The following is a 26,437-nucleotide window of genomic DNA, read 5'->3' on the forward strand; positions in this document are numbered from 1 at the left end:
CGCTCTTCTTCTTATGTCCACACCAAATTCTATTGGCCCTTTCTTCCAAGTATGTCAAGAATCTTCCCACTTCACCGCTGTCATCGTTCTCTCTTTGGACTTCTGCAATTGCTTCCTTGTGTGTTTTCCTGTGCAGTCAGTTCCCAATGCATCAGTTACAGTGGGCCTTGGAAATTGTAATTCAGATCATGACAGTTCTGTGCTCAGAAACTACTGAGGACTCCTCATGGCACTCAGAATAAAGTTTCATCATCTAGTCTTGCACTACCTCTCTGATCTTTCCTTCCACTGTCTCCCTCTCTCACGCTCTCCAGCTACACCAGCCTCCTTCTTGTCTGCGTGCACAACACCAAAAACACTCCTATCTCAGAATCTTTTCACTATTTCTTTTTAGAACAGGTTTTCCCTAGAGAGCCACGTAGTTTGTCCCTTTACTTCTTTCAGTCTGCTTAAATGCTTGTAAGGGTGTGTGTGTGTGTGCACGTGTTTGGGGTACAATTTTTTTTTTTGTTAAGTAGGGAAGGATTTCCTTTTTTTTTTTTTTTTTTTTTTTGAGACAGGGTCTTGCTCTGTCCCCCAGGCTAGAGTGCTGTTATGCGATCATGGCTTACTGAAGCCTGGACCTTCTGGGCTTAAGTGATCCTCCCACTCGATCTTCCTCCCGCCTCAGCCTCCCGGGTAGCTGAGACTACAGGTGGATACCAGCACATCTGGCTAATTAAAAAAAATATATATTTGTAGAGATGGGCTCTGTTGTCCAGGCTGTTCTTAAACTCTTGGCCTCAAGCGATCCTCCGGCACTGGCTTCTCAAAGTGCTGGAATTAAAGGTATAAGCCACTGTTCCTGGCCAGAAGGAGGTCTTTTTTTGTTTCATTTTCATTTTTTATTTTTTTCTATATCAGGCTACTGCTGGAGACATCTTTTTCTTAATTTAAAAACACAGGCAAAAATATGTATAGTTTAGAACATAAGCATATTGAAGCTATAATGAAAACAAGGGGGTGGTTAATATATAATTCAGTATAGTAGTGGCTAACTGGGTGTGATGATGGAGGAGGCCACAGGGGACTTTTCCATTCCTTCAGCTGGGCAGCAAGTATGGGAACTCCTTTTATTATTTTTCTTTTAAATTGAACACATAGATTTTTATATCCTTTTTAATACGTATTTTATAATGAAAATGTTTTTAAAAATTATCTTTTGGGTTGGGTGCAGTGGATCAGGCCTGTAAGCCCAACACTTTGGGAGGCCAAGGCGGGTGGATCACTAGGTCAAGAGATCGAGACCAACCTGGCCAACATGGTGAAACCCTGTCTCTATTAAAAATACATAAATTAGCCAGGCATGGTGGTGGGCGCCTGTAGTCCCAGCCACTCATGAGGCTGAGGCAGGAAAATCGCTTGAACCTGGGAGGCAGGGGTTGCAGCGAGCCAAGATCGTGCCACTGCACTCCAGCCCGGCGACAGAGTGAGACTCCACTCAAAAAAAAATTGTCTTTTGAGCCCTGCCACAATTTATATTCATAAACTCTTGCCCCAGTAGATGGTGCTGTGTCTTGGGAGGCTCTAAATGAAGGAGTGCACTAGCTTATTGGGTTGCAGCTTGGAGTCCTTGGAAGCTCATATGTGAATCTCGAGAAAATCAGTTTCAACTTTTACCCTCTGAATGGGATTTTGTGTGAAACCATGCTCGAGTGTGTGTGTGTGTGTGTGTGTGTGTGTGTGTGTGGTGTCTTAAGACTGTAATATCTAAGATTAACTTGGGTGATCACTAAAACTCCAGAAGTGCTTTTCCACATTATAACCAGGCTTGAAGCCTTGAAGCCTCCACATCTTTTTTTTTTTTTTTTTTTTTTTTTTTTTGAGACAGAGTCTAGCTCTGTCACCCAGGCTGGAGTGCAGTGACACAACCTCGGCCCACCACAAGCTCCACCCAGAAGGAGGTCTTAAACAAGAAACAAAAGTGAACTACTAGCTATGAGATAAAAAATAATGAATTAGACTACATTAACATTAAAACTTCTGACCATCTGAAGATGATAAGGAAAATGATAAATTAAGCCACAAACTGGAAGAAGATATTTGCAGTCTATATGAAAGAGAATGTAGTACTACTCAGAATATACAAAGAACTCCTACAAATAAAAAAGAAAAAAAACAATTCAAAAGAAAAACGAGCAAATGATATAGATATTTCACCCATGAGGACACACAAATTACCAAGAAACATAGGGAAAATTCTCTTAAATTCAGGGAAATTCAAAAAGCAATAGCACACATTAAGTCACAAAGAGTCAGATGAATGCGAACTCATAGGCGCAGGTGGAAGGAGTATAACTTGCTACAAGCATTTTGTAAAACAAAGTGGCATTAGCTTATAAGGTGAGCGTTTCCATTGCTCGGAACGTACGCTAAAGAGACTCTTGCTCTTTTATGCCGGGAAGCATGTACAAAACTATACATAGCAGCCTTGTTCATGAAGCAAAAATATAGAAGCAATGGCAGTGTCTATCATCAGAAAAATGAGTAAGTAGTGCCATAGTCACACAATGGATTATAATGCAGCAGTGAAAATGAATTAGCACACAAGAATTGATTTTGTTTAAATTTTTTAAATTTATAGAAGACTAAGCAGAACATTATGCCATTTTTCAAATAAAAAAATTAACAATATGTTTAGAAATACAACATATAGGAGTTCAAGACCAGCCTGGCCAACATGGTGAAACTCCGTCTCTACTAAAAATACAAAAATTTAGCTGGGTGTAGTGGCGGGCACCTGTAATCCTAGCTACCTGGGAGGCTGAGGCAAGAGAATCGCTTGAAACCGGGAGGTAGAGGTTGCAGTGAGCCGAGATCATGCCACTGCACTCCAGCCCAGGTGACAGAGTGAGACTCTGTCTCAAAAAACAACAACAAAAAAATACAATATATGATATGTGTGTGTGTGTGTGTGTGTGTGTGTGTGTATGCAAGAGGAAGATGAACACAAAATTCAGGAAAAGCAATATTTTAGTCTCCAAGCTGATTCTCCAGCTGTTTCCAGCTCTCAGCCTTCTTGGTTTCATGTGGGTGAGTGGGTGATATGACTGGTTTTGGTCAACCATTTATCAGAGATGATGAGAATAATGTCTGGGCAAAGAATTTAATTGTCAATGTGCTATTCTTCAGAATACTCACACACTTGCTCTCCATTTCCCTCTCCTCCTCCTCCTTCTCTTCCTCCTGACCCACACCCCATCCATATCTCTGGGATGACATCTGATGATATTTGGGATGAAGGCCAGCATCGTGCAGATAGGTGCAATGGTAGTGGTAATTTTTAGTTTGGGTTTGGGTCAGGGTTTCATGTTCATGTATGTATATATGTGCGTATATGTGGGCATACATATCTGCATGTGTGTGTATATGTAGGTATATATGTATGTATTCCAGGGAAGCTGTGCAGAGGAGAACTTTGGGATGGGCATGCTGTGAACAAGGTTTGGTTCAGTCAGTGGTGGGGAAGGGAAGGCCATTTCAAGAACTTGGAACATCACATGCAAAATGCAAGATATGACAAATTCTGAGGTATCCAAAAGATGGCAAGAAGTTCCAAGAGGCTCAGGTGCAGACGGTGTGGGGCAAGTGGCAGGACTGTGGCTAAAACACACTGGGCTCCTTGCTGAGGAACTGAAACCCAGGGATCCACAGGGCATAGCTAGTATTTATCCAGCCAGCAGGCCCTTCCTTTTGGTTTTTTTTTCCTGTCATATTTCTGCTCAGTTGCACCAAACCACATTAATTTCAACATGTAATTATTTCCACATTAATATTTTTCAATACCCAAAGCTGGCATGAAACTCTACTTGTTACTGGTGCTGCCAGGGACACAATAATTCCCTGCAAAGACACATTATAGCATCTGGAAAAGGCAGGGGGTTAATGGGGTCCAACCATGCAGACTTTTCCTGGGAGTCTATTTTGGCCTTTTCCCAAGGAGCTCATGGTCTAGCAGGGAAGGAAGAAAAATACATATGTGCCATATGGTGTGATGGGTCAATAGTGGAAGCAGAGTGTAAGGCCCCTGCAGCAGGGAGCAGAGCAGGGAGGTGTCCTGTCAGTTGGAGAAAACAGGTCATTTGAGCTGAGTCCTGCAGGATGAGTGTCAGTCACTAGACTGGTAGAAATAAAGAGAAATAAGTACCATTAAGGGCTGGTGAAGGGATGTGGTACTCTCATGCATGGTGAGTGGGAACAAAATTTTGGTATAACAGCATAGAGGGCGATTTGCCAGTATCTTATGAAAATCTTTAATACGCACACCCCATGACCCAGCAATTCAACCTCTTTATGGCTATATTAGGGAAATACTCAAGAAAGTGCATAAAGAGACACGTACAAAGTTGCTCACTTTGGTCTTATTTGTCATAATGGAAAATTGGAAACTAAAGGACTCTCTCTAGGAGAATAGCTAAATATAAATGGCAATGGTTTGCAATATACAATAAAACATTCATTTTAAAAATGATATGTACCCTGATATGCAAAGATCTCAAGAAGTATCGTTGAGTAGAATTCCAAATTTTAGAATACTATATAAAGTATGATAATATTTGTGTCAACATACTCCTACACATACACAGACACTCACCCAAAACACTATTATGTATTGTATATAATTTCTATGAATATATATATATACACGAATATATATATAATACATGAATATATATACATGTATATGTGTGTATGTGTGTATATATGTATATGCATATGTATATATGTATATGCATATGTATATATGTATATATATATGTATACACACACACACACACACACATACATGTATAAACATATATAAATATGTTTCAGAAAGATGCCAAAATGAGAGAGTAGGTTTTTCCTTTGGGTAGCATAGAGAGATAGGGGGTTGGTTTCCAATGAAGACTTTAACTCCAACGCAGGGCTCTGTGGAGGAGTGTTCAGCTATGAAACTAATGACAGCAGACAGTCAGGGACAGAGCTTTTCTGATGGCTGATGGAGATGGCTGAAAGGGCGGGAAACACCTGTTTAGAGAAAAGCCAATGGTACGTGTTATTCTATGCATGAAGCCATCCATTTGGACCTGGAAAAAGAAATATTTTATTCACCTGGAATCCGGGTAGCATATCTATCCTAACTCAAGGTACACAGGCTTGAGGCTTACTGAGAAGATACCCAGAGAGGCTGATGAGGGAGAAGGAGCCTGTGCCTCAAGGCAGCATATCAAATATATGCTGAGCCCTGGAATGGGACAAAACATTCTGTAGACTTGGCAGAGTAAGTCCAGGCAGACGATGAGCACCAAGATCATCTGGGGCCACTGCCCTGCTTCCTGTGATCTTTCAGCCAAAGCAGAATCTTACCTTGCCAGGGCAAGATCACGTGCTACTCCGATTCCAGCATCTAAGGCAGGCAACAGTATTATCATTCCTTTCTTTTATGGTTACCTTCTATTTGTGGCAATTGTATGGTACCTTCTATTTGTAGCTGCGTAACAAACATAAGGGCTTAAAACACATTTATGATCTCACAGTTTCTATGATTCCTCTGCTCCAGGGTCTCTTACAAGGATCCAATCAAGGTGTTGGCCAGGGCCAACATCTTATCTGAAGCTCAAATAGGAAAAGATCCTCTTGCAAATGTGTGTGGTTGTGTGCAGGATTCAGTTTCATTTGGGTTATTGACTAAGGACCTCTGCTTCTTTCCGGCTGTTGGCCAGAGACATCTGCCCTCAGTTCCTTGACAAGTGAACCTCTCTATAGGGTGACTTTCTTCATAAAAGCCAGCAGAAAAAAGAGAGCCAATAGATAAAGTCTGCTAGCAAATGGAAGTTACAATTTTGTGTTACAAGTGGTGCAATTACGTTGTATTACCATTGCCAAGTTCTGTTGATTCAAAGCAAGTCCCTGATCACACCTGCATTCAAGGGGAGAAGGTTATGCAAGGACATAGTACCAGGAGGTGGGGAGTCACATTAGAGTCTGTCTACAATGACAATGATAATTATTTTCCCATTCAGTTTAGTGGCATATGGTTTCTGTTTTAATAGATTTTTTAACCAAATAAGAAAAATAAATTTAAAGAACAATATTGAGTCCATGATAGCAATAATATATGTAGTGTCTGATAATGATAGAGTGTCATCAGAGATTGAGATATATATTCAATGATATCAGGATATGCTAATCATTTGTTCATTGACATTTGTTTATTTATTATTTGTTGTTTATTAACACATTTATTTACTTATCTGCTCATCCATTCATCCATCTATTTATTCACGAAGTACAGTGTAAGTATCCCAAATCCAAAAATTCAAAATCTGTAATGCTCCAAAATCTGAAACTTTTTAAGCATCAACGTGATGTTCAAAGGAAATGCTCATTAAAATATTTCAGATTTGGGATTTTGGGGGTTTGGGATGCTCAACCAGTATAATGCAAATATTCCAGAATCTGAAAAAATCCCAAATCTGAAACACTTCTGGTCCCAAGCATTTTGGATAAAGTATATTCAGCTTTAACAGACTATCCTCTTGTCTTTTGAGAAATTTGGCTCAGTGATTATCTTTCTAAATCCTGGCTGCACACTAAAATCCCCTGGAGAGCTTTTTAAAAAATACCAATGACCAGGGACCATCACAGACATACTGAGTTAGAATTCTCCCTGTGGGGACTAAGGAATTCGAATGTGCCTCCAGAGTTGTGATGACTTCAGCCCATCGATCCATTTGCAGTAGAACTGCAGATACAAGGACTGTTAGAGATACAGGCAGCAAGCCCCACGACCGTAAATGAACCAGCACACTCAACTTATTTTTTTTCCCTGGAGAATAGAATCTCCAATGAGGGGGCTGACTTTGAGGAAGAGACAGGCTGAACCCTTCTCAACTCCCATTCTTGTTCCTGGTCTTTGAGTTTATCCCTGACTTGTAACTTGCCTTCTAGCGTGAACTCTGAAATTGACTTTCAGTTAAAATTTAAGCCCCAGGTCTTCCTCTGCTTTGCCTTCCCAGAGACTGGAGACAGGCTATTCCATGTTATATCTGCATTTCATGGCTGAGGTCGTTCCGTATCCAACTAAATGCTGTGTCTGCTGCTCCAGCCAAGGGCTAAGAGTAGGCAGAAGCATCTTCAGCAGGTCAGCCTCAGCCTTTACTGCCTTCTTAATACCTGGTAGCAATGAGATGGAGGCCTGCTGGAGCCCAAGCCCTGCTTAGCACAACCATCTGCTTGTGGCCTCTTTGGGTGTACAAAGTGAGTGTGTATGTGAAAATGTGAAGCTGCATATCCAGAAGGAGCCATTTATTAATCATTTATTTGTTCACTTATTAAGCACCTATGATGTACCATGCTCTATTTTAGGTAATATAGATACAGCAGTCAACAAGGCAACATCTGCCATTATGGTGCTTGATTCCAACTGGGTAGGTACCAGCAATAATGTGAACCAACTTGTAAATTAGATAATTCCAGATCCTGAGCAGTGCCACAAAGTGTGCTAAAGAAGATAAAGCAAAACAATGGTAAAGAATGATGGGTCAGGGGCTATTTTTGGTAGAATGGTCACAGAAAGTCTGTCTTAGAGATGACCTTTTTTAAAGACAGGGTCTCATTCTGTTGCCCACTCTGGAGTGCAGTGGTGTGATCATGGCTCACCGCAGCCTCCAACTTCTGGCCTCAAGCAATCCTCCCACCTTAGCCTCCTGAGTAGTTGGGACCACAGGTGTGCACCATCACACTTGGCTAATTTTTAAAAACTTTTGTAGAGGTGAGATCTTGCCATGTTGCCCAGGCTGGTCTTGAATTCCTGGGTTCAAGCAATGGGTTCAAGTAATCCTTCTGCCTTGGACTCCCAAAGTTCAAAGTGCTGGGATTACAGGATTTGAGCCACCACACCTGGCCTAGAGATGACTTTTAAGCTGCATGTAGATGTCACAAAAACTACAGTGGTAGGCCAAATTAGCATCGTCTAATAGAACTTTCTGTGATGTTGAAAATAGCCTATATCTGCACCTCCAAGACAGTAACCACTAGCCATTTGTAGCTATTGGGCACTTGAAATGCAGCTAGTGTAACTGAGACATTGAATCCTTAATTTTATTCAATTTTAGTTAATTTAAAATTAATAGCTACTTGTGGCTAGTTCCTTCCATATTGGACGGCACAGGTCCAGACATTTAATATAAGAGCTGAATGACAAGGAGGAGCCAGCTGTACAAAGATCTGGGGAAAGATCACTCCAGGATGAGGAAATATCAAATGCCAGCTCCCTGCAGGGAAAGGAATGTGGAGTATTTGGGGACACAGAGAAGGCTGGTGTTGCTGGGACTTTGTTGAAACGGGATATGAGGTTGGAGAACATACCATATAGGGCTTGTAGTCCATGAAAAGGTACTTAGTTTTTGTAACATAATAAGACATTTTTGAAAGGATTTAAGCACAGGAGTGATGTAATAATAGCGACAATAACAACAACTAATGCTTAGGTAGTTTTATTATATGGTCTTTATGTATATTGGCTTACTCAATCCTCACAATAATAGTATCAATGAAACATTATTCTTATCATTAGAGTATTCATTTTTTATTTAAAAAACTAAAGCACAGGGAGGTTAAGTAATATCCCAGATTGTGTACACTGCAAATAGCAGAGTTAGTATCTAAACCCAAGCATCCAACACTAAACATCCAGGCTCTTAGCCACTATGCATTTCCTGCCTCCCTCTCAGCTAGCGTGGGCTTTTGAAAACTCACTCTCGCTCAGTGTGGGTAATGGCATTTAGAGGAACAAGACAGGGAGAGATGGGCCATTAGAGCAGTCGAAGCTGGAGAAGGCAGTGCTGTAGACAGCAAAGTGGCAGAGGAATGACGGAGTGATGGAAAGAAGAAGTTAAATTTAGAATGTTTTAGAAATAGAGGCAACAGACAGACTGACTAGATGCACTTATTGGATGTGCTGCAGGGTGTGTAAGGAAAAAAGAAATCAGTGCTGATTCCCAGGTTTTAGATAGCAATTGAGTGGATGGTGATGCCCTCTCCTGAGGTTAGGGAGCCTGGAGTGGGCACGACGTGGCTGCTGGGGGAGGAAGGGGATGCTGCAATGTGGTGTGTTAGGAAATCTATTGGGTATAATTATCTGCCTCAATTTGGGCACATTTTTCTTTCACCCATCTTTTTATTCTCCCTCCTTTCTTTCTTCTTCTCTTCTTTTCTGCTTTTCATTATTTCTTCCATCACTGAACAAATATTATCGAGGCCTACTTGATGCCAGGCACTATGTGGCATGCTGGGAGCACACAAACTATATAAAAGTGCAAAATCATCTCCCTTCTTAGGAGCTTGCATTCTTTAGGAGACAGATGAACTCTAGGCAAGGCAATGAACATATGAACAAGATAATTTCAGATAACAACGAGCCCTAGGAAATGATCAGAAAAGGCTGATGTGAAAGAGAACGTTTTTAGGTGGGGTTCTTGGGGTAGAAGATTGCTAGCTGAGGAGGTGAAGTTTGCACTGAGACCTGAATAAGAGAAGGAGTCTATTATGGGAAGAGCTGAAGAAAGTGTGTGTTTGTGTGTGTGTGTGTGTATGTGTGTGACAGATACTCTATAGGGAATTAGCTTGCATGAATGCCTGATAATATAAGAATCTTTATTGCAGAGTATGTATGTATGCGAATACCTCACAGGGTGTATGCATCTCTCCTTTTCTGTCTATCCATCATTTCTCCATCTGTTATACGATCAGACTGATTGGTTTAAAAATCTGTTTAGTATTTCATGCACCCCAAGCTGTGAAAGTCAGGTCTAAATACAGCCAGAGTAGGATACACTAATTAATTTATGATTATATTTTACATCATTAAAGCTGAAGCTCTTGATTTGGGGATGCAAGTGTCTGAAGGAAACAGTTCAAGGGCAAGATAGAAGGCTTCAGCCTTGGCACTTTGTAAAAAGTTCGTTCTTCTATCTTAGCCAAATGTAGAGGAAAGGGGGCTTCTGGCTGAATTTACTCAGCAGAAAGTACAAGTTCCTTTCAACACTAAATTTCAGTTGCAGTTAAATTCTAGAGCTGGTGCATGGCAGTGTGGCAGAACACACTTGCTCTTCACAGGAACATTGACACCTGTCATGCATATGGATGAATGTTTCCATGTTGACTGACTTGTTTTACAAGGTTCCGCAGCCAGGCATGATTGACCCCAGCAACGCTTTCACCAATAAAATATCAAGTGCTTTGACTGAACATTGTCTGTCTTTCTGACCAGATCTCTTGGATCACAAGAAAGAAACACATACAAATTATTTACAAAAAGGAAAGTTCATTTTAAGGATGCACATGGGCTAAAAATGATATGACCTCACCATTGGCACAGGTCCTAAGATTACATTCTCTGAGAATACACAATGAAGAAATGGGCTTCATATGTAATAGCAACAATAATTGACACTCGTACTGAGCAGTTAATTCCTTTCAGGCACCCTGCTAAGTACATCCTAACCGCTAACCCTTTTGATCCTGATAAAACATGCACTGAGATGGATCTTGCTTGTGAATGGAATGGTGTAAAATCGTTGTATAAAATGGGAATTGTATATGATGAAGAAACTGAGGCTTGAGGTGGTTAAGGAGGTCTTCCAAAGTTATTTAGAGAGAGGATGGCAGAGCCAGGATCCCAGGGACAGACAGCAACTGAGTCAGCTGTGGCAGCTCGACGGATGTTCATCCAAGTAGGTAAAAGACAGAGCTTAGGAGGCACAGCTACAAGCAGTCAGTAAGTGATGTTCTGGGCATGCGACTAGTGGAGCTTCCATCAGGAGAATATGGTAGTGTCTTGAAAGGCAGGTGGAACAAAGCAAAGGGTGTTCCAGGAAAAGGCAAGAGCTGAATGAAAACCTGGCAAATTGGCAGTCATCTTCTTAAAGAGTAGTGTCTTTATTGCTCTGAGGCTCAGAATTGCGATGGTCCATGCTATTTGAGGCTGCAGGACTCAGACCTGTAGAAGGGTGACAGAATAAGACTCAGCAAGAGCAAACAGGGCTTGGATCAGTAGCAGGTTGCAGGTGAGAAGGAAGGCAGGCTGGCAGCATCCCTGAGGCAGTGGTGAGCTGGCACACAGCTCAGAGTGGAGTGTGAGGTGGAGAGACCTGGAGCGCAGGCTTCCCGAGAGGAGCTCTCTGTTGTCACTGTCTTTTCAACTGTAAGCACGAGTGCCTGTGCAGACATACTGAGACCTCCATAATCATCATTTAATTGTTGCACCTGCCCTTTAAAACGCTGAGACCAAGGAAAGAAAACACAACAAAATAGCTAACAGACGTTGGTGCGTGAGGTTCTGCAGAGGGGCACTCTTTGAGTGTTTATGAATAAAGTTTCAGCAAAGTACATTCCAGGTGGGAACCCCAGTCAGGGTCAGGTGAAATTTGTTCCATAATCTTGTTATTTCACAATCAGGGAAAATGTTGTCTTAGAACCCTGGAGTGAGATGGTGCAATCACAAAAGAGAAAAGAGTAGAGGGAGAGTTGCCAGGATGAGGACAGTGATGAAATCTGAGGTTATAGGTAGGCAATGGTTTAGATTTTAGATCCATGCTATCCAACCTGTGGGATTAAGAATTATTGCAAGAGACCTCCACATCCCTATGGATACTAAACATTGAGTATAAACTAAGCAAAAAAAAAAAAAAAATCACATATCAACACACATGCACACACAGACACACACAAGCACGGCAACCTTTCAAACATGTAGATTCAGTGATGATTCAATCACAAATGCATTTTAAGGGATTATTGAATTCATAGTTACTCTCTGTCCATATGTGCTTTCTAAATCAAATGATATGGAAGGGTTTAATTGTGTCATATGGTGGTCTATTGGTATTAAAAACCAATGAATGGTTTTAAAAACCAGTCATATTGGTATTAAAAACTAATGATCACATTGCAAAAGGTCAGGGATGACAGAAATAAATAAAAGCAATGCCTACAATTTGTGCAGTTTGAGGTGTGGGCCCAGTGGAATGACTAAGCCCTGCCCAGCATTGAGGCTTCCCAAATGCTTGGGCACCTCAGGTGGTAAGGAGAAAGAGATTTCTAATAATTCACTAGGATATATGCCACACTGAAGCTGTTTGGTGCTCTATGACTGCGTTGTATCAATGTCCATTTGAGAGGTGGGTTTCTGTGAATCAGAGCCGTCATTTACATAAAAGCACATCTATGATGCAAACAGTAACAGTCATGTAGATTAAGAATTTGAACAGGGCTGGGTGTGGTGGCTCACGTCTGAAATCCCAGCACTTTGGGACGCTGAGGCAGCAGATCACCTGAGGTCAGGAGTTCGAGACCAGCCTGACCAACACATGAAACCTCATCTCTACAAAAAATACAAAAATTAGCTGGACGTGGTGGCAGGCGCCTGTAATTCCAGCTACTCGGGAGGCTAAGGCACGAGAATTGCTTGAACCTTGGAGGCGGAGTTTGCAGTGAGCTGAGATAGCACCACTGCACCCCAGCCTGGGTGACAGAGTGAGACTCTGTCTCAAAAAAAAAAAAAAAAAAGGGTTTGAACAGGGCTCTTCTCCTTTGTCTACAGAGCAGATAGGGCTGTTTGTACCTACTATGTGCACCACAATGGTAGCAGTGATAACATGAGGGAGCATTACCAAGACTTTCTCCGTGCCAAGATGGCTGATATCTTTTCTTATAAATAAATAAGAGATGTTATTATCCCCATTTGACAGAGGACAAAACTGAGGATCAAAGACAAAAATGAGTTGCTCAAAGCAAGTATGGTTCAGAGATAGAACCCAGAGACTCAACACTTCCTTAGCCACACACCTCTGTCAAGATGATGATGCACCTGGCCAGCTTCCAAAAGAGGTGTTTGTGGGCTCTGGAATTCAGTTGACCCTTGGCCAGCAATTCCCACCCTGAAAGTCTTTGACCACTGTGAGTCCTAAGAGATAACGAGAGACCTCTCAAACAATTTGTACTATTTCAGAGAATGAAAAATTCTTTTTTAATACTTTTTATTTCAATAGTTTTTGGGGTACATGAATAAGCTCTTTAGTGGTGATTTCTCAGATTTTAGTGCACCTGTCAGCCGAGCAGCGTATGCTATACTCAATATGTAGTCTTTTATCCCTCACTTCCCCGTCCAAGCCTTCCCCCAAAGTCCCCAAAGTCCATTATTCATTCTTATGCCTTTGCACCTTCATAGCTTAGCTCCCACTTATAAGTGAGAACATACGATATTTGGTTTTCCCTTCCTGAGTTACTTCACTTAGAATAGTGACTTCCAGCTCCATTGAAGTTGCTACAGAAGACATTATTTTGTTCCTTTTTATGTCTGCATAGTATTCCATGGTGGATATATACCATCTTTCCTATTTTAGAAAATGAAAACTTCTTTTTTTGTTTTGAGACTTTTTTTTTTTTGCTCTTGTTGTCCAGACTGGAGTGCAATGGCACAATCGCAGCTCACCGCAACTTGCGGCTCCCGGGTTCAAGCGATTCTCCTGCCTCAGCCTCCCGAGTAGCCGGGATTACAGGCATGTGCCACCACACCCGTCTAATTTTGTATTTTTAGTAGAGACGGGGTTTCTCCATGTGAGTCAGGCTGGTCTTGAACTCCTGACCTCAGGTGATCCGCCCGCCTCGGCCTCCTAAAGTGCTGGGATTACAGGCATGAGCCACTGCACCCAGCCCAAAAACTTTTTAAGGGCAAGGTTTTGCTCTTTGTTTTATCATCTAATACTAGCAGAGTTCCTGCCATGCTATAGTTGCAAAATTCATGAACAAACGAAGAGTTTTTTTCTGTAGTTTTCTTTTTTTCTCTTTCTCTCTAAGACTTATTTCAGTATAGTGACCTTGGTTTTCCTTTAAGAAACACTAATAAGCAATTGTATATAGTTCTGATATATAAAATAAAAATTTTTAAATTGTAATTACTTGGATAAGTAAAGTGGGTTCCATAGCTCAGACCCCATGAAGGAAAACGTATGTAGTAGAAGAGAACAATATGGAAATCTGTTAAGAGCATGGGAGAGAAGGCTTTCAACCCTCTGTGATAGACTTCTATGTTCTCATGAGTTATTCAGACGTGCCGGTGACCCCTACACACTCTTCTGAGCACCAGAGAAAGTGCCACATGCCCTGAATCCAACAAGCCAGTTTCTCTTTGGAGCCTGATCCAAAAACATAGCTGTGGGGGCCTTCTATTATGTGTGAGCAGCTCTTGACTATTGAGGGAGTGAAAACACCATTAGAGTTGATGAGGAACTACAAAGTCCTCTTTATCTTCATTTGAGAGAGAAGAAACTACCCTTGAAAAGCTATGAGCCAACTGCTATAGAGGTGAAAATGGCCTGAAAAGGGCTTTTCTCTTTTCTTATTTTTATTTGTCTTTTCTTATGTCTCTGGACATAAAGTTTGAGGAACTTGCCCCATGGCATAGGCAGTGTCCTTAACTTCTGATCCTTTGAGATAAAGTCCATCCAAAAGTGGTTTATGACGCTTGGGTGTACTCAGAAAAGCATCATGAACATCATTTGTTGAAATAGTTCTCAAAGTCCAATCTATTCTCATATTCTCTCTCTTCCTCTTTCTGGTTGGTAGCTCTTCTGATAGTCTGCTCTCTCACCTTATTTGTTTATGATGATATCTTCAGAAATTCATCAGTATTGTTTTTGCTTTAGCACAGAGGTCTCCAAACTGTTTGGCACCATGGGCCAGTTTTGTGGAAGACAATTTTTCCACAGATGGGGGTGGGGTGGGGATGGTTTCAGGATGAAACTGTTCCACCTCAGGTCATCAGGCATTAGTTAGATTCTCATAAGGAGCATACAACCTAGATCTCTTGCTTCTGCAGTTCACAATAGGGTTCACACTCCTATGAGAATCTAATGATGCTGCTGATCTGACAGGAGGTGGAGCTCAGGCAGTAATGCCCACTGGCCCACCACTCACGCCCCGCTGTATAGCCCCGCTCCTAACAGGCCATGGACCAGTACTGGTCTGCAGCCCAGCGGTTGGAGACCCCTGCTTTAGTAGAATCATCAAGAAAAGCATGGAAATAATTCCATTCTCTCTTCACGTTATACCCAGAGGGGCAGTCAAGCCTTCATATCCAATGTCTACATCAAGCCTTCTATGTCCTTAGTCCGCCTTCTATGTCCTTAGTCCTCACTGTCTTCTTGTTCATCCACTCCCTCCTAAGCTCCTTCACTCATCGCCTGGCTGGGACAGAAATAGGGCCCAAGGCTTGAACACTCACAGCCATCCTCAGTTTTCTTATCTCTCAGTCATTCTGCTATAGCTGCCTGGCACTTGTCTCTAAATGTACGCCTGGAACCTGAACGCTGAGTAGATCATTGTCGGTTCAAATTATAATTTCCAACTTCATCTGGATACTCAGTGTATGTTGCTAATTATCTTCTGTAGAACAGATAAATTACTCCTTAGCTCTTAGGTTTCAAGAAAGATTCTTATGTTCTAACTCAAATTAAACCTGGCTTGAAACTCATGTTGCTACTTTGAACAGAAGTCCTTTACCAGTCATTATTCAGACCTGCCTGTGACACCACTTGTGGCACAACCCCGGGCCATAAGAGAGTGTCCCTCATCTTCTATTGGTCACATGGGACTTGGCTTTGTTGATGTCTGCACACCCTCTGAGTCAATGTTGGCCAGAAGGTCTTCAAAAACTTAACACTTAGTGCTCAACCACACAAAAGTCCACACAGGAATTTTCCCATATCCAGAGCTCTGTGTTAAGCAATCTCAGATATTTGCTTTCAGGAGCTGGGATGCAGCCTGCAGGTTGTCTCAGTGGTATAACCACACCCACAATAATGATAGCAAACAATTATATAGCACTTATGATGTTTTAGGCAGTAAAGACAGTACACACATGAACTCATTTCATTTTTAAAACAACCTTCTGAGATATGTGTTACAATTATTATTATCATCCCATTTTACGTATGGGAAAATCTAGGCACAGACAGGCTAAGTTACTTGCCCAAAGCCCCACCTCTAATGAAGGGCAGAGCCTAGATTCAAATCAAGGCAGTTTGGGTAGACAAATCTAGGCAGTTTGGTTAGATCAGTTAAACTCGTGGCTCTCAACCGGGGATCATTTGGACCCCTGAGGAAGATGTGGCAGTGTCTGCAGACATCTGTGGTTGTCATGACTGGTGGGTGCCATGGTATCTGGGGGGTAGAGACCAGGGATGCTTCTGACCATCTTAAAATTCACAGGACAGCCTCCACTACAAAGAATTATCCATCCCAGAATGCTGACAGTGCTGAAGTTAAGAAACCCTGGGTAAGACCTAGATTTTTGAAACATGAAGACCTCTCAGTGGGTTTGTCTAGGATGCTCTAACATCTTTTTTAGTCCACAAAATAGAGAAACTGTTCACCTTCCCTGGAGATAAAAATTAGTCGGACCATGGGAATAAGGGAAGAGCTACCCTCTTTGGCAATGGGAGTGTGTGATGGTGGTGGTGGTGGGTGGGGGTGGTGATGAGTCCTTTGTCTTCCAGATGAGTCTCTGGAAGCAAAATCAAACATAAGATAATTTCTCAATAGGCCATCATAATCCATAAATTGTTAATATATCATCCGTCTACATTCTGTTACCTTTCCAGTCCCACTCCCAAGGTCCTTAAGCTCAGCAATCGACCCTACTCTTCTGTCACTGGGAAAATCAAAGCCATTAAGCAGGAAATTCCTAAACGTTGCTCCCCTTGATCTGGACCACATCCCTGCTGCCATGCCTTAAGACCTGGTGAACTTTCCTGTCTGAGTCAGTCACGATGGCTCACGCCAGTACTCTCAGGACTTTGGGAGGTCAAGGCAGGAGGGTTGCTTGAAACCAGAAGTTTGAGACCAGCCTGGGCAACATAGTGAGATCCTTACTCAAAACAAAACAAAATTCATGTCTGTTGTTACCAGGGATTCTTTCCCAGAGTAAGAATGTTGACAAACCCTCATTTCTCCTCCTGAAGTCACTGCTCTGTCTCCTCCTCCTGCCTCTAGTTCCATTCTGGATCTTCCTCTCCTTTGTCAAATTGAATGGGGTTAAGGAGCATTGGCTCTGCTGGGTTTCAGATCCTGACTCTGCCACATATGAGCTGTGTGATCTTAGGCAAGACACTTAACTTCTCTGAGCCTCAGATTACTCATGGATATCATGGGGAATAATGAGTATCTACCTTCTCAGCCTGCTTTGGTAGGGCTATTGCTGCTACAACCTCAGTGGAATGTCTCTGACAGACCTAAACCTTCTCATCCTAAAACATATGTGCCTGCCTGGCACAAACTTTAAAACAACAAATATTGCTTGAGACCTCTATTTGAAAATTTCTGCCAATGTGTGGTCGTGTGTTATTTAAACCTGGGATGCTTCTTTCATTTTTTCTCAGTATTTCAATTATTTGTGCATCTTCCAAACCGAGCTCCTCTTTCCCCTTCTCCTCCTATTCTTCCTCTTATCTTTATTCCTCCTTATTTTCCCTTCTAGTCTCCTTCATCCTTCATCCTTTGCTCCTCCTCTTCCTCCTTTCCTCTTCTCTGTCCCATTCCTTTCTGTCTCCTCTCTCGTAGGCATGTGGCAATGCAGCCGAGATTTGGCACATATCATTCTGTTTGATGGGACAGCAAAGATGTCCCATCTGAACAACAGATCATGTTACTAAATGGGATATACAGACCTTTCCTCCAAAAACATACAGTCTATTGAAGGGCAGGGACCATGCCTGCTTTATCATCAACATATACCCCATAGTTGGTATATAATAAGCACCAATGCATACTCAGTGGAATTAACGAGGGAATATCTGTTAACCTGACCCTCTTGTTGCAAAGCAATTTGAGGTCCAGGGAGGGAAAGTCCCTGTTCTTACTTAATTCAGCAAGTTAGCTGTTAAGTCAGAACCATAACCCAGGATTCCTTCTTTCTTGGCTGCAATTTTACTGAAAGCCCTAGAGCCTCAGGGCCATATGTACAGATCCTGTTCTTGGGTTTCTATTTAAGGATGTAGTCTCCAAATGGTTTGCCTTTTTGCCTTCAGGATTTTCAGAATTCATGAATTTTGGTTTGAAAAACACGATGAACTTTCCAGCATAACTGGGCAGGGCAAGGTCCCGGCTATGCATCCCTGGACAAAGTTCTTTGTCTTTCTGACTCCCAGTTTTTGCATCTCTATAATGGGCTCAGTGAATTGTATGGTACTTGTGAGACTTAACTAGGATAATATGTGAAATTGCCTTGCTCAGTGCTTGGCAAGTAAGCAGGTGCTCCATTGAATTTTAAGTGAGTTTCTTTCTTCTGTGCAGGGGAACTGGCCCTGCTTCACCCCATGCCCTTGCTCTAACCACCGTCCTCTTGGGTTCATCAGCAGAGCTCAGAAAATATTGCTAATCTATGCACCATTTGTTCCACTGGATAACACATTTGGGAAAATGTAAGATGCCCACACACCTCTAATTCAGGCAAGCCAAAGGCAACCTCCACTCCTGACCCTTCCAGAGAGAATGGGCACTTTATATCTAATCCGGGTGATTGCTTTCTCCCTCGACATTCATGGTGGTATCCATTTGCTTCAATTGAGGAGGCCCTGGAGAAAGATACCACAAATTGAATGATGTAGCTTGATCTGGCAAGAATTTCTAGGGATTCTGGTCTGGGTTTCTGTAACTCCCAGTGGCAAGTCAGGGATAGCTCAGCTTTGCAAAACACATAATGTGTTTCCTTTTAAGATTCAACTTTGCCACCTACTAGTGACCTTGGGCCAGTCATGTAACCTTGCTGAGGTTTTGCAGTTTGGTTAAGCATTGTCAGGCAATAGCCAAGAGCTTGGGCTACGGTGTCAGACAGACTTGGGCTTGAATTCCGACTCCACCTCTTGTGGCTTTGGGTAAATTAATCAACTCACTGGATCTCAGTTTCCTGATCCCTAAAGTGGGGATTACAAAAAACCTTATTTAAAGAGTTGTTTTAAAAATTAATAGCTACTGCATTAAGAACTTACTATATGAGAGTCACTCTTCAAGATATTAAGTCATTTCATCCTCTCAAACTCCCCATGAGAAGGGGTATTATTAGTATGATGCCTGGTTTTCAAATAATGAAATAGACCCATATTACTTAAGTTAAGTAATTTGCCAAGGATCATACAGTTAATCAGTGGATGCAAACTTGGTAAGTCTAGATCCTGGAGTCTCTGATCTTAACTACTGGGCTGGTGAGTCCAATGTCTGAAAATGCTTGGAGATGTCAGTCTAGCTTCAGAATTTGAACTCTCAGCCTCAGAACATAGCATGGAGTGAGCATTCAGTGAATGGCTGTGCTCAGTCTAGGCTGCATGTTAACTATTGTTATTGTTTCTGTGAGGACCCCAGAGGCTGACCTGCATTCAAAAGTGGCTGTGCTCCAGGAATTCAAGGTTGCAGTGAGCCATCATCACACCACTGCATTCTGGCCTGGGCAACAGAGTGAGACCCTAACTCTTTAAAAAGAGAAACTGGGCTGTTCTTAGGAAAGCACCAGGACCAGGAGAGTGCAGTGGGCACCGGGTGAGTGAGTTGGAGAGTGTCTCGTAAACATTTGGGGCTGTGAGAGCAGATGTGTGATCTTGCGGAATGATTCTCGCTTCAGGACTGTGTGTTGACGCTGATGTCACGGCTGCTCTGAGCGCCCAAGATACTGTTAACGAGCTGTGCCAAGCCCAGATGCAGTGTTTTCTCACCATATGGTTCACGCTGAAGTGCATGGTCTTTCAGACAGGGATGGGAGGAAACTCAGAAATGCTGAACCCTATGCATGGAACACCTACTTAGATGAGCCATGTCCTGCAAACTGCCCCAATTCTCCTGACTTCTAGGGACCGTGTATTCATTGGAATGTCATTTGTTTTTCATCTAATAGCCACAAATAGTAACGGGGCAGCTAGTACGTGTCAGACACTATGTTTGGCATTGGGGATACAAAGGTGATTAAAACTTTGCCTACAGCCCCAAGGAACTGAGACTAGCCATGAAAAACATGGGAACAAATCATATTATGACATTATTCTAAGCTCTGTAACGCAGGTAGTTAACAAGGACTCGGAATTAGAAGAAGTTCATGAACATTTTTGTAATGAAATAAAACACAAATTTTTTTGCACACCTAGCGTCTGAACACCTTTCAGTTTTGAGAGAACTCCCAGCATAGGCAGAGGACAGTCGTGTCTTCTTCTAACAAAGGTAAAGAGGGCAGACATTCTTCTCCCTACTCCCTGGCAGGTGGAACTTGAACACATGACATAGATGTCCACTTCTCATCTGGATCTCCCTTGGATTTCAGCCTCCTGTGTCAACATGATTACTCAATCCCTCCACCTGGGTATGTAGGACATATCTCATATTACAAGTCTGAAATTGACTTGGTATCTTCCCCTAAAACCTGCCCTGTTCCCAGTAGTGCCCACATCAGTAAACCATGCTACCATGTAGCCACTGGCAGAGGCCAACAATGTTGGTGTCATCTGTGATGCTTCTCTTTCTCTTGCACATACATCCCACCCATCATTAAGGACTACTGGCCTTATTTTAAAATCTGTTCCTATTCTGAGCACTTCTTTCTGTGTTGCCCTCTCCACCTACACCCAGGCCCCAACCATTTCTCTCTTTCTCTCCTAAAATTGTCTCTTAGCAGGTTACTTTCCTTCTATCTCTGCCACACTCCTATCTTTTCTCAGCAAAGTTACCAGAAAAATAAAATTAAGTGTAAATTTTATCACATTCTTCTGTGAGATATTCTTCAGTGGCTTCTCATCACATGAGGAAAACAATTCTAGTACCTTTTCCATGGCCCATAAGGCCCTCCATGGTCTATTCCCTGTCTGTCTTCCTGGCCCTATTTTCTGACTTTCTTACCTTTGCTCACTGCCCTCCAGCATTACTGGTCTTCTTTCTGTTCCTCAAGCACACCAAAATGTGAGAACATGAGTATATTGAAGTGTCAGATGCAGTTAAAATGAACTTACTTAAAACCTAGAAGAGAGAAGAGAAACTGAGAGCAAAAGTGCCTTAAAGGTTGGAAGAGAATAAGATCCAAAGCCCAGGTTAGCAGGGGGTTTGGTCCTATCCACAGGAGAGATGCCGCCTCTAATCTTACAGGAAGAGGGAGACCAGCATGGTTTGGAAGTAGTTACTGGGTCGGAGGCCCAGGTGAGAGCCCTGGTGAGATGAAGCTGGGGAAAAGGAAGATTAAGGCATCAAAACCTTTCACAATGAAAACCTAGCATTAGGTCTGGCCTACACTTTGGAGTGGAGATTAATGGCTTGTCATTCACCCATCTATTCACTCAACAGATAGGCATTGAGAACCTGTTATTTACCAGGACCTGGTATTAGGCACCGATCCTGGTGTTGAATTACTCTTGCTCAGCCACTCAACTTAGAAACAAAATACATACTTAGTGAGACCTTGAAACAAATCTTTAGCTTCTGGTCCTGTTTCCTTCTCTGTAAAACTGGAGTAATAATGATGCCTGCTCTGTTGATTTAAATAGTTCATTATATGATGCTATAAAGGCTCTTTATGTATCAGCTGCGGGAGCTAGACTGGTAGCTTAGTGGAGGAAGGGACTGCATCGGTTTTGTTTACTGTTACATTACCCATAAGTGATCATTTATGGAATGAATGAAAGAATGAATGAATGACTAAAACTGATTCAGAATCAGTTTGAGGAAAGGGAGCTTTGTCCTTTATAGATTTCAAGCAACTACTGGATATCTTCTCACTGACAAAATAACTGGATAACTCATGCCAATTGGTTGAATTATGGCTCAATGAGATAGTCTCCCCATGTGTGCCTCAAATGCAAAAACTCTCCTAAAGTATATACTTTTCACATTCATGGGTAGCATGAAGGTCAAAGCTATTTAGGCTCCTCTGCTCCCCTCTACCATCTCCAAAGCCTTCTGCAATGCCTTCTCTTATTTCCTTTTGCAACAAGCAGTAAGTTAGGCACACATCTATTCTGCTAAATCTACCAGCTTATATGTTGGGTACCATTTTGTCCCAGATGCTTCAGATAAAAGACTCAAGATCCACAAAGATCTTGACAGATCGTCAATCAGCTGAAGCAAAGGAGATGAATTTGAATGGGGCTCAATGCAAAGAGAAGCACTGAGGTCTAAGAAGGGAAAGGTGAAGAATGGATGAAAAGAAAAGTTGAGCAGCTGCTCCTACGCTAAAGAAAAATGCAACAAAATAAACACACAAAAATACATCAGAGGAACTAAAATCTGGAAAAGGCCATGTAAAAATAACTATTTTCAGGTGATGTGTTTTTGCATCAAGATTTATCTAATATTTTTATAATATGATATGAGTTGCATAATGAAACAAGGAAGTATATCTCTCCACTTGAAATGAAAATAAGATGGTCAGTATATTTCCTATACTCAGGCTGAGCTAATGGTAGCTCCCTTGTTGGACACCAGCCTCCAGACCCGGAAGTGCAATTGATGATATTGGCATGAATTAGAGTATACTTTTTTCTAAATCAGTTCCTTAGATCCTGTGTTTTTCAGCCTTTTCCATTTGATCAAATGAAGTATTTTTTTTCTTGCCCTTCTGTAAGAATTACTGTAAGAATAATCCTGATTTTGGCCAGTTGGCTTAAGTTAAAAAAATTCTTGATATTGAACCGGCATGATCCTAAGTGATTTACCTGCATTATGACATTTAATCTTCATTAAAATCCTATGAGGCATGGCCTTTTATTAACCCTATTTTCTTTGATGAAACATTAAGGCTCAAAATGGGTTAAGTAACTTCATCAAGGTAGCATGGGTAATCAGAACTCTTAATTCAAGCAAATCTGATTCCCAGGGGCTGCATTCCTTAGCCCTGTTCCTTCAGATTAGACAAATTGATCTGTTGAGAAACAAACAGACACACACGAAGGCATTCAAACTACTTTGGAGAATATGTCACTCCAAGATGAGCATGGTTGTTTATGGCCAGGGCTATTGCTTTGATCTGAAAACACCACGCTGCCCAACCATTACACTCTAACAACATCCAGCTCTTTGTGAATTTCTGTACGAGGCAAATTCCTCTTGCCTCATAAAAGTGCTTGCCGAGAAAGCTCAAAACCCAGTTGCAATTAATTATTGACAGAGCATGTGAATTAGAGATAAAAGAAAAGTCATTCTTTCTCCACACATGCGATAGTAAATAAATTTAATTATGGTAGGAGAAGCTAGGGGATCTTAGTCTGTATTAAGTTTTATTAGCTAAGACATTTAAAAGCATGTCATCATAACAAAGAAGTCTTGTGTAATCCTAAATGTACCACTTTGGTGCAAGGCTCAGAAGTGAATAGATTTAATGGAGCACATGGTGGCAGATGGCCTGTTGTACTGACAGGTATTGAACAGGTTTATCGTCAATTAACTTTGGTCTACATATGCCTATAGCAAATTGACTGTATAATGGCATTCTAAGCTTAATTTTATCATTGATAAGCCTGCCACATTGAGATTAGGGGAAAATGGCATCAAACCCCTTTAATATTAATATCTTGGAGCTCCCAAATAAGATAAGGCTACTCTGGAGGCAAACTTGGATGGAGGAATGGGAGTGGAGGAGCAGCCTTAGCAAAGGAACCAAGAGATACTGACCCTGGTATGGGATCTGTCAGTGGCTTGCTGGGCAATTTTTGGAGCAAAGAAAGAATAAAATCCCATATATTGAGCCATACCTATGCTAGATCTTTCATCTTATATGTCATTTTCCTCTCAACTGAATTTTTTCTTTTCTTTTTTTTTTTTTGTTTGAGATGGAGTCTCACTCTGTCACCCAGACTGGAGTGCAGTGGCACAATCTCGGCTCACTGCAACTTCTGCCTCCCGGGTCCAAGTGATTTTCCTGCCTCAGCCTCCCAAATAGCTGGGACTGCAGGCGCGCGCCACCATGCCCGGCTGATTTTTGTATTTTTAGTAGTGATGGGGTTTCACCATATTGGCCAGGCTGGTCTTGAACTCCTGACCTTGTGATCTGCCTTCCTCAGCCTCCCAAAGCGCTGGGATTTGAGGTAGGTTTTAGGATTTTACAAATGAGGATAAGGCTTGAAGATATAATTCAATTTGCTGAGGTCACAAAGCCTGTCTGATTTCCATGTTTATTCCCTGTCCCTGGGCTTCAGATTTCTCATTTGCACAATAATACCTTTGGACCAAGTCAGGAATTAGCAGACTCTTTCTTAAAGGAACAAGGAGTAAATACATTAGGCTTTGGGCCATATGGCCTCTGTCTTACCGCCTCAGCTCTGCTGTTTTACTGTAAAAGCAGCCTAGATGAATATGTAAATGAATGAGTGTGGCTGTGTTCCAATGGAAGTTTATTTATAAACATTGAAATTTGAATTCTATATAATTTTCATGCATCACAAAATATTATTATTATTATCATTTTGTTTTTTTTTTTCAACAACAATTCAGTGATTACAAATCATTCTTACCTGTGAGTTAGACGAAAATAGGAGGCAGGAGGTAGTTTGCCAATCCTGGACTAGATAAGCTTTGAGGTCTTGTTGAGCTCAAAGATTTTCTAAAAACTACTACAACAATAATAATTTCTTTAATTTATTGAGCTCTTACACATGCCAGCTTCATTGCTCAATGCTTTTTGAGCATTATCTCCCTTAATCCTTATACTACAGTGTGAAGTCAGTGCTATCATTATCTCCATTTCAGGGATTATACAACTGATATGTAGAGAAATCAAGGGTGTATCTAGGTTAAACATAACTGGTAAGAGGTAGAATAGCCATTTAAACCTAGGGATATATAAGGGAGAGAATGTATATGCCTTGTGTTGCCTTTTCTGATAATACATAGCCAAGGTAAAACTATAGTCGGGAGATATAGGTAAGAAGAACTTGCAAGTGTTTATCAATTTTATTTGGTGGTTCCAAACTAGGTTGTTTGTATCACACATTTTGTGCAAAGAAGTTCAGATATTTCTGGACAGGAATAACCATTCTCTTCCTTTTTCCTCCCTCTCCTAGAAATGTGATGCCCAAGACTTTGGATGGGCAAATAACCATGGAGAAGACTCCAAGTTACTTTGTGACAAATGAGGCTCCCAAGCGCATTCACTCCATGGCCAAGGACATCAAACTGATTGTGGTGGTGAGAAACCCCGTGACCAGGGCCATCTCTGACTACACGCAGACACTGTCAAAGAAACCCGAGATCCCCACCTTTGAGGTGCTGGCCTTCAAAAACCGGACCCTCGGGCTGATTGATGCTTCCTGGAGTGCCATTCGAATAGGGATCTATGCGCTGCACCTGGAAAACTGGCTCCAGTATTTCCCCCTCTCCCAGATCCTCTTTGTCAGTGGTGAGCGACTCATTGTGGACCCCGCTGGGGAAATGGCCAAAGTACAGGATTTTCTAGGCCTCAAACGTATTGTGACTGAGAAGCATTTCTATTTCAACAAAACCAAGGGGTTCCCTTGCCTAAAGAAGCCAGAAGACAGCAGTGCCCCGAGGTGCTTAGGCAAGAGCAAAGGTCGGACTCATCCTCGCATTGACCCAGATGTCATCCACAGACTGAGGAAATTCTACAAACCCTTCAACATGATGTTTTACCAAATGACTGGTCAAGATTTTCAGTGGGAACAGGAAGAGGGTGATAAATGAGGCTAGAGAGGCAGAGAAAGGCTAGTCAACAGCTAAGGAGGCTCCTTGCCTGAGTCCTTGAATACGCCAGCTTCTGCAGCTTCACTTGCTGGAGTGCCAAGTAGATCTCCTCCTCCTTCCATGCAGCCAGGATTGCCTCCAGTGCTGTTAGCCTAGGCAAAAAGGTGGATCCCACGGCATCCCCATGAAGGAACCAGGCCCATCTGGGCAGCAGCATCTGGTTGACCACATGGCCACCAGAACCCACTGTTCATTCTTATTTTCTGCTAGTTAATATGGCCTGAAGACAGAGGATAAATAGCTGTCAATGTCAGAGACAGTGCTATTAATGTATATGTGAGTGACAAAAAATGTCTGCTTTATGGGGGTTCTCACTTTAGCTTGGGGAGCCAGGGTTCTAGCCCTGTATTGGTCATGGGCACCTGCTGTCTAAACCTCTGCTTGGGCTTCTCTCAAGAATGCACTTTGTGGCTGAGTGCTCCAGGACTCCTAGGGAGCAAGGTCCTCCCTCTAAGGTGTTTCTAGTCTTCTCTTTAAAGGCCTCATCCCACAACCCCTGACTTCCTCCCTCCCAACATCATGAAGGCAGAGGCATGCACGTTCCTCACCAAAAAAGAAAACACACACACACACACACACACACACACACACACACACACACAAGGAAAATGAAAGCTGACACCCCTCAAAGCCT

At 42.0% G+C, this 26,437-nt stretch overlaps 1 protein-coding gene across 1 annotated transcript in view; it reads left to right on the forward strand.

The window, feature by feature from the left end:
* HS3ST4 (heparan sulfate-glucosamine 3-sulfotransferase 4) overlaps nt 1-26,056 on the forward strand; it is a 452,668-nt gene extending 426,612 nt beyond the window's left edge. The window contains exon 2 of the mRNA XM_054454602.2: nt 25,107-26,056. Within this exon, the coding sequence (XP_054310577.2) occupies nt 25,107-25,743 (637 nt within the window). The 3' untranslated portion in view covers nt 25,744-26,056. The remainder of the gene's footprint in view (nt 1-25,106) is intronic.
* Nucleotides 26,057-26,437: the final 381 nt, after the last annotated feature.

This window comes from Pongo pygmaeus, chromosome 18 (assembly GCF_028885625.2).
Source record: "Pongo pygmaeus isolate AG05252 chromosome 18, NHGRI_mPonPyg2-v2.0_pri, whole genome shotgun sequence".
Lineage (NCBI taxonomy): Eukaryota > Metazoa > Chordata > Mammalia > Primates > Hominidae > Pongo > Pongo pygmaeus.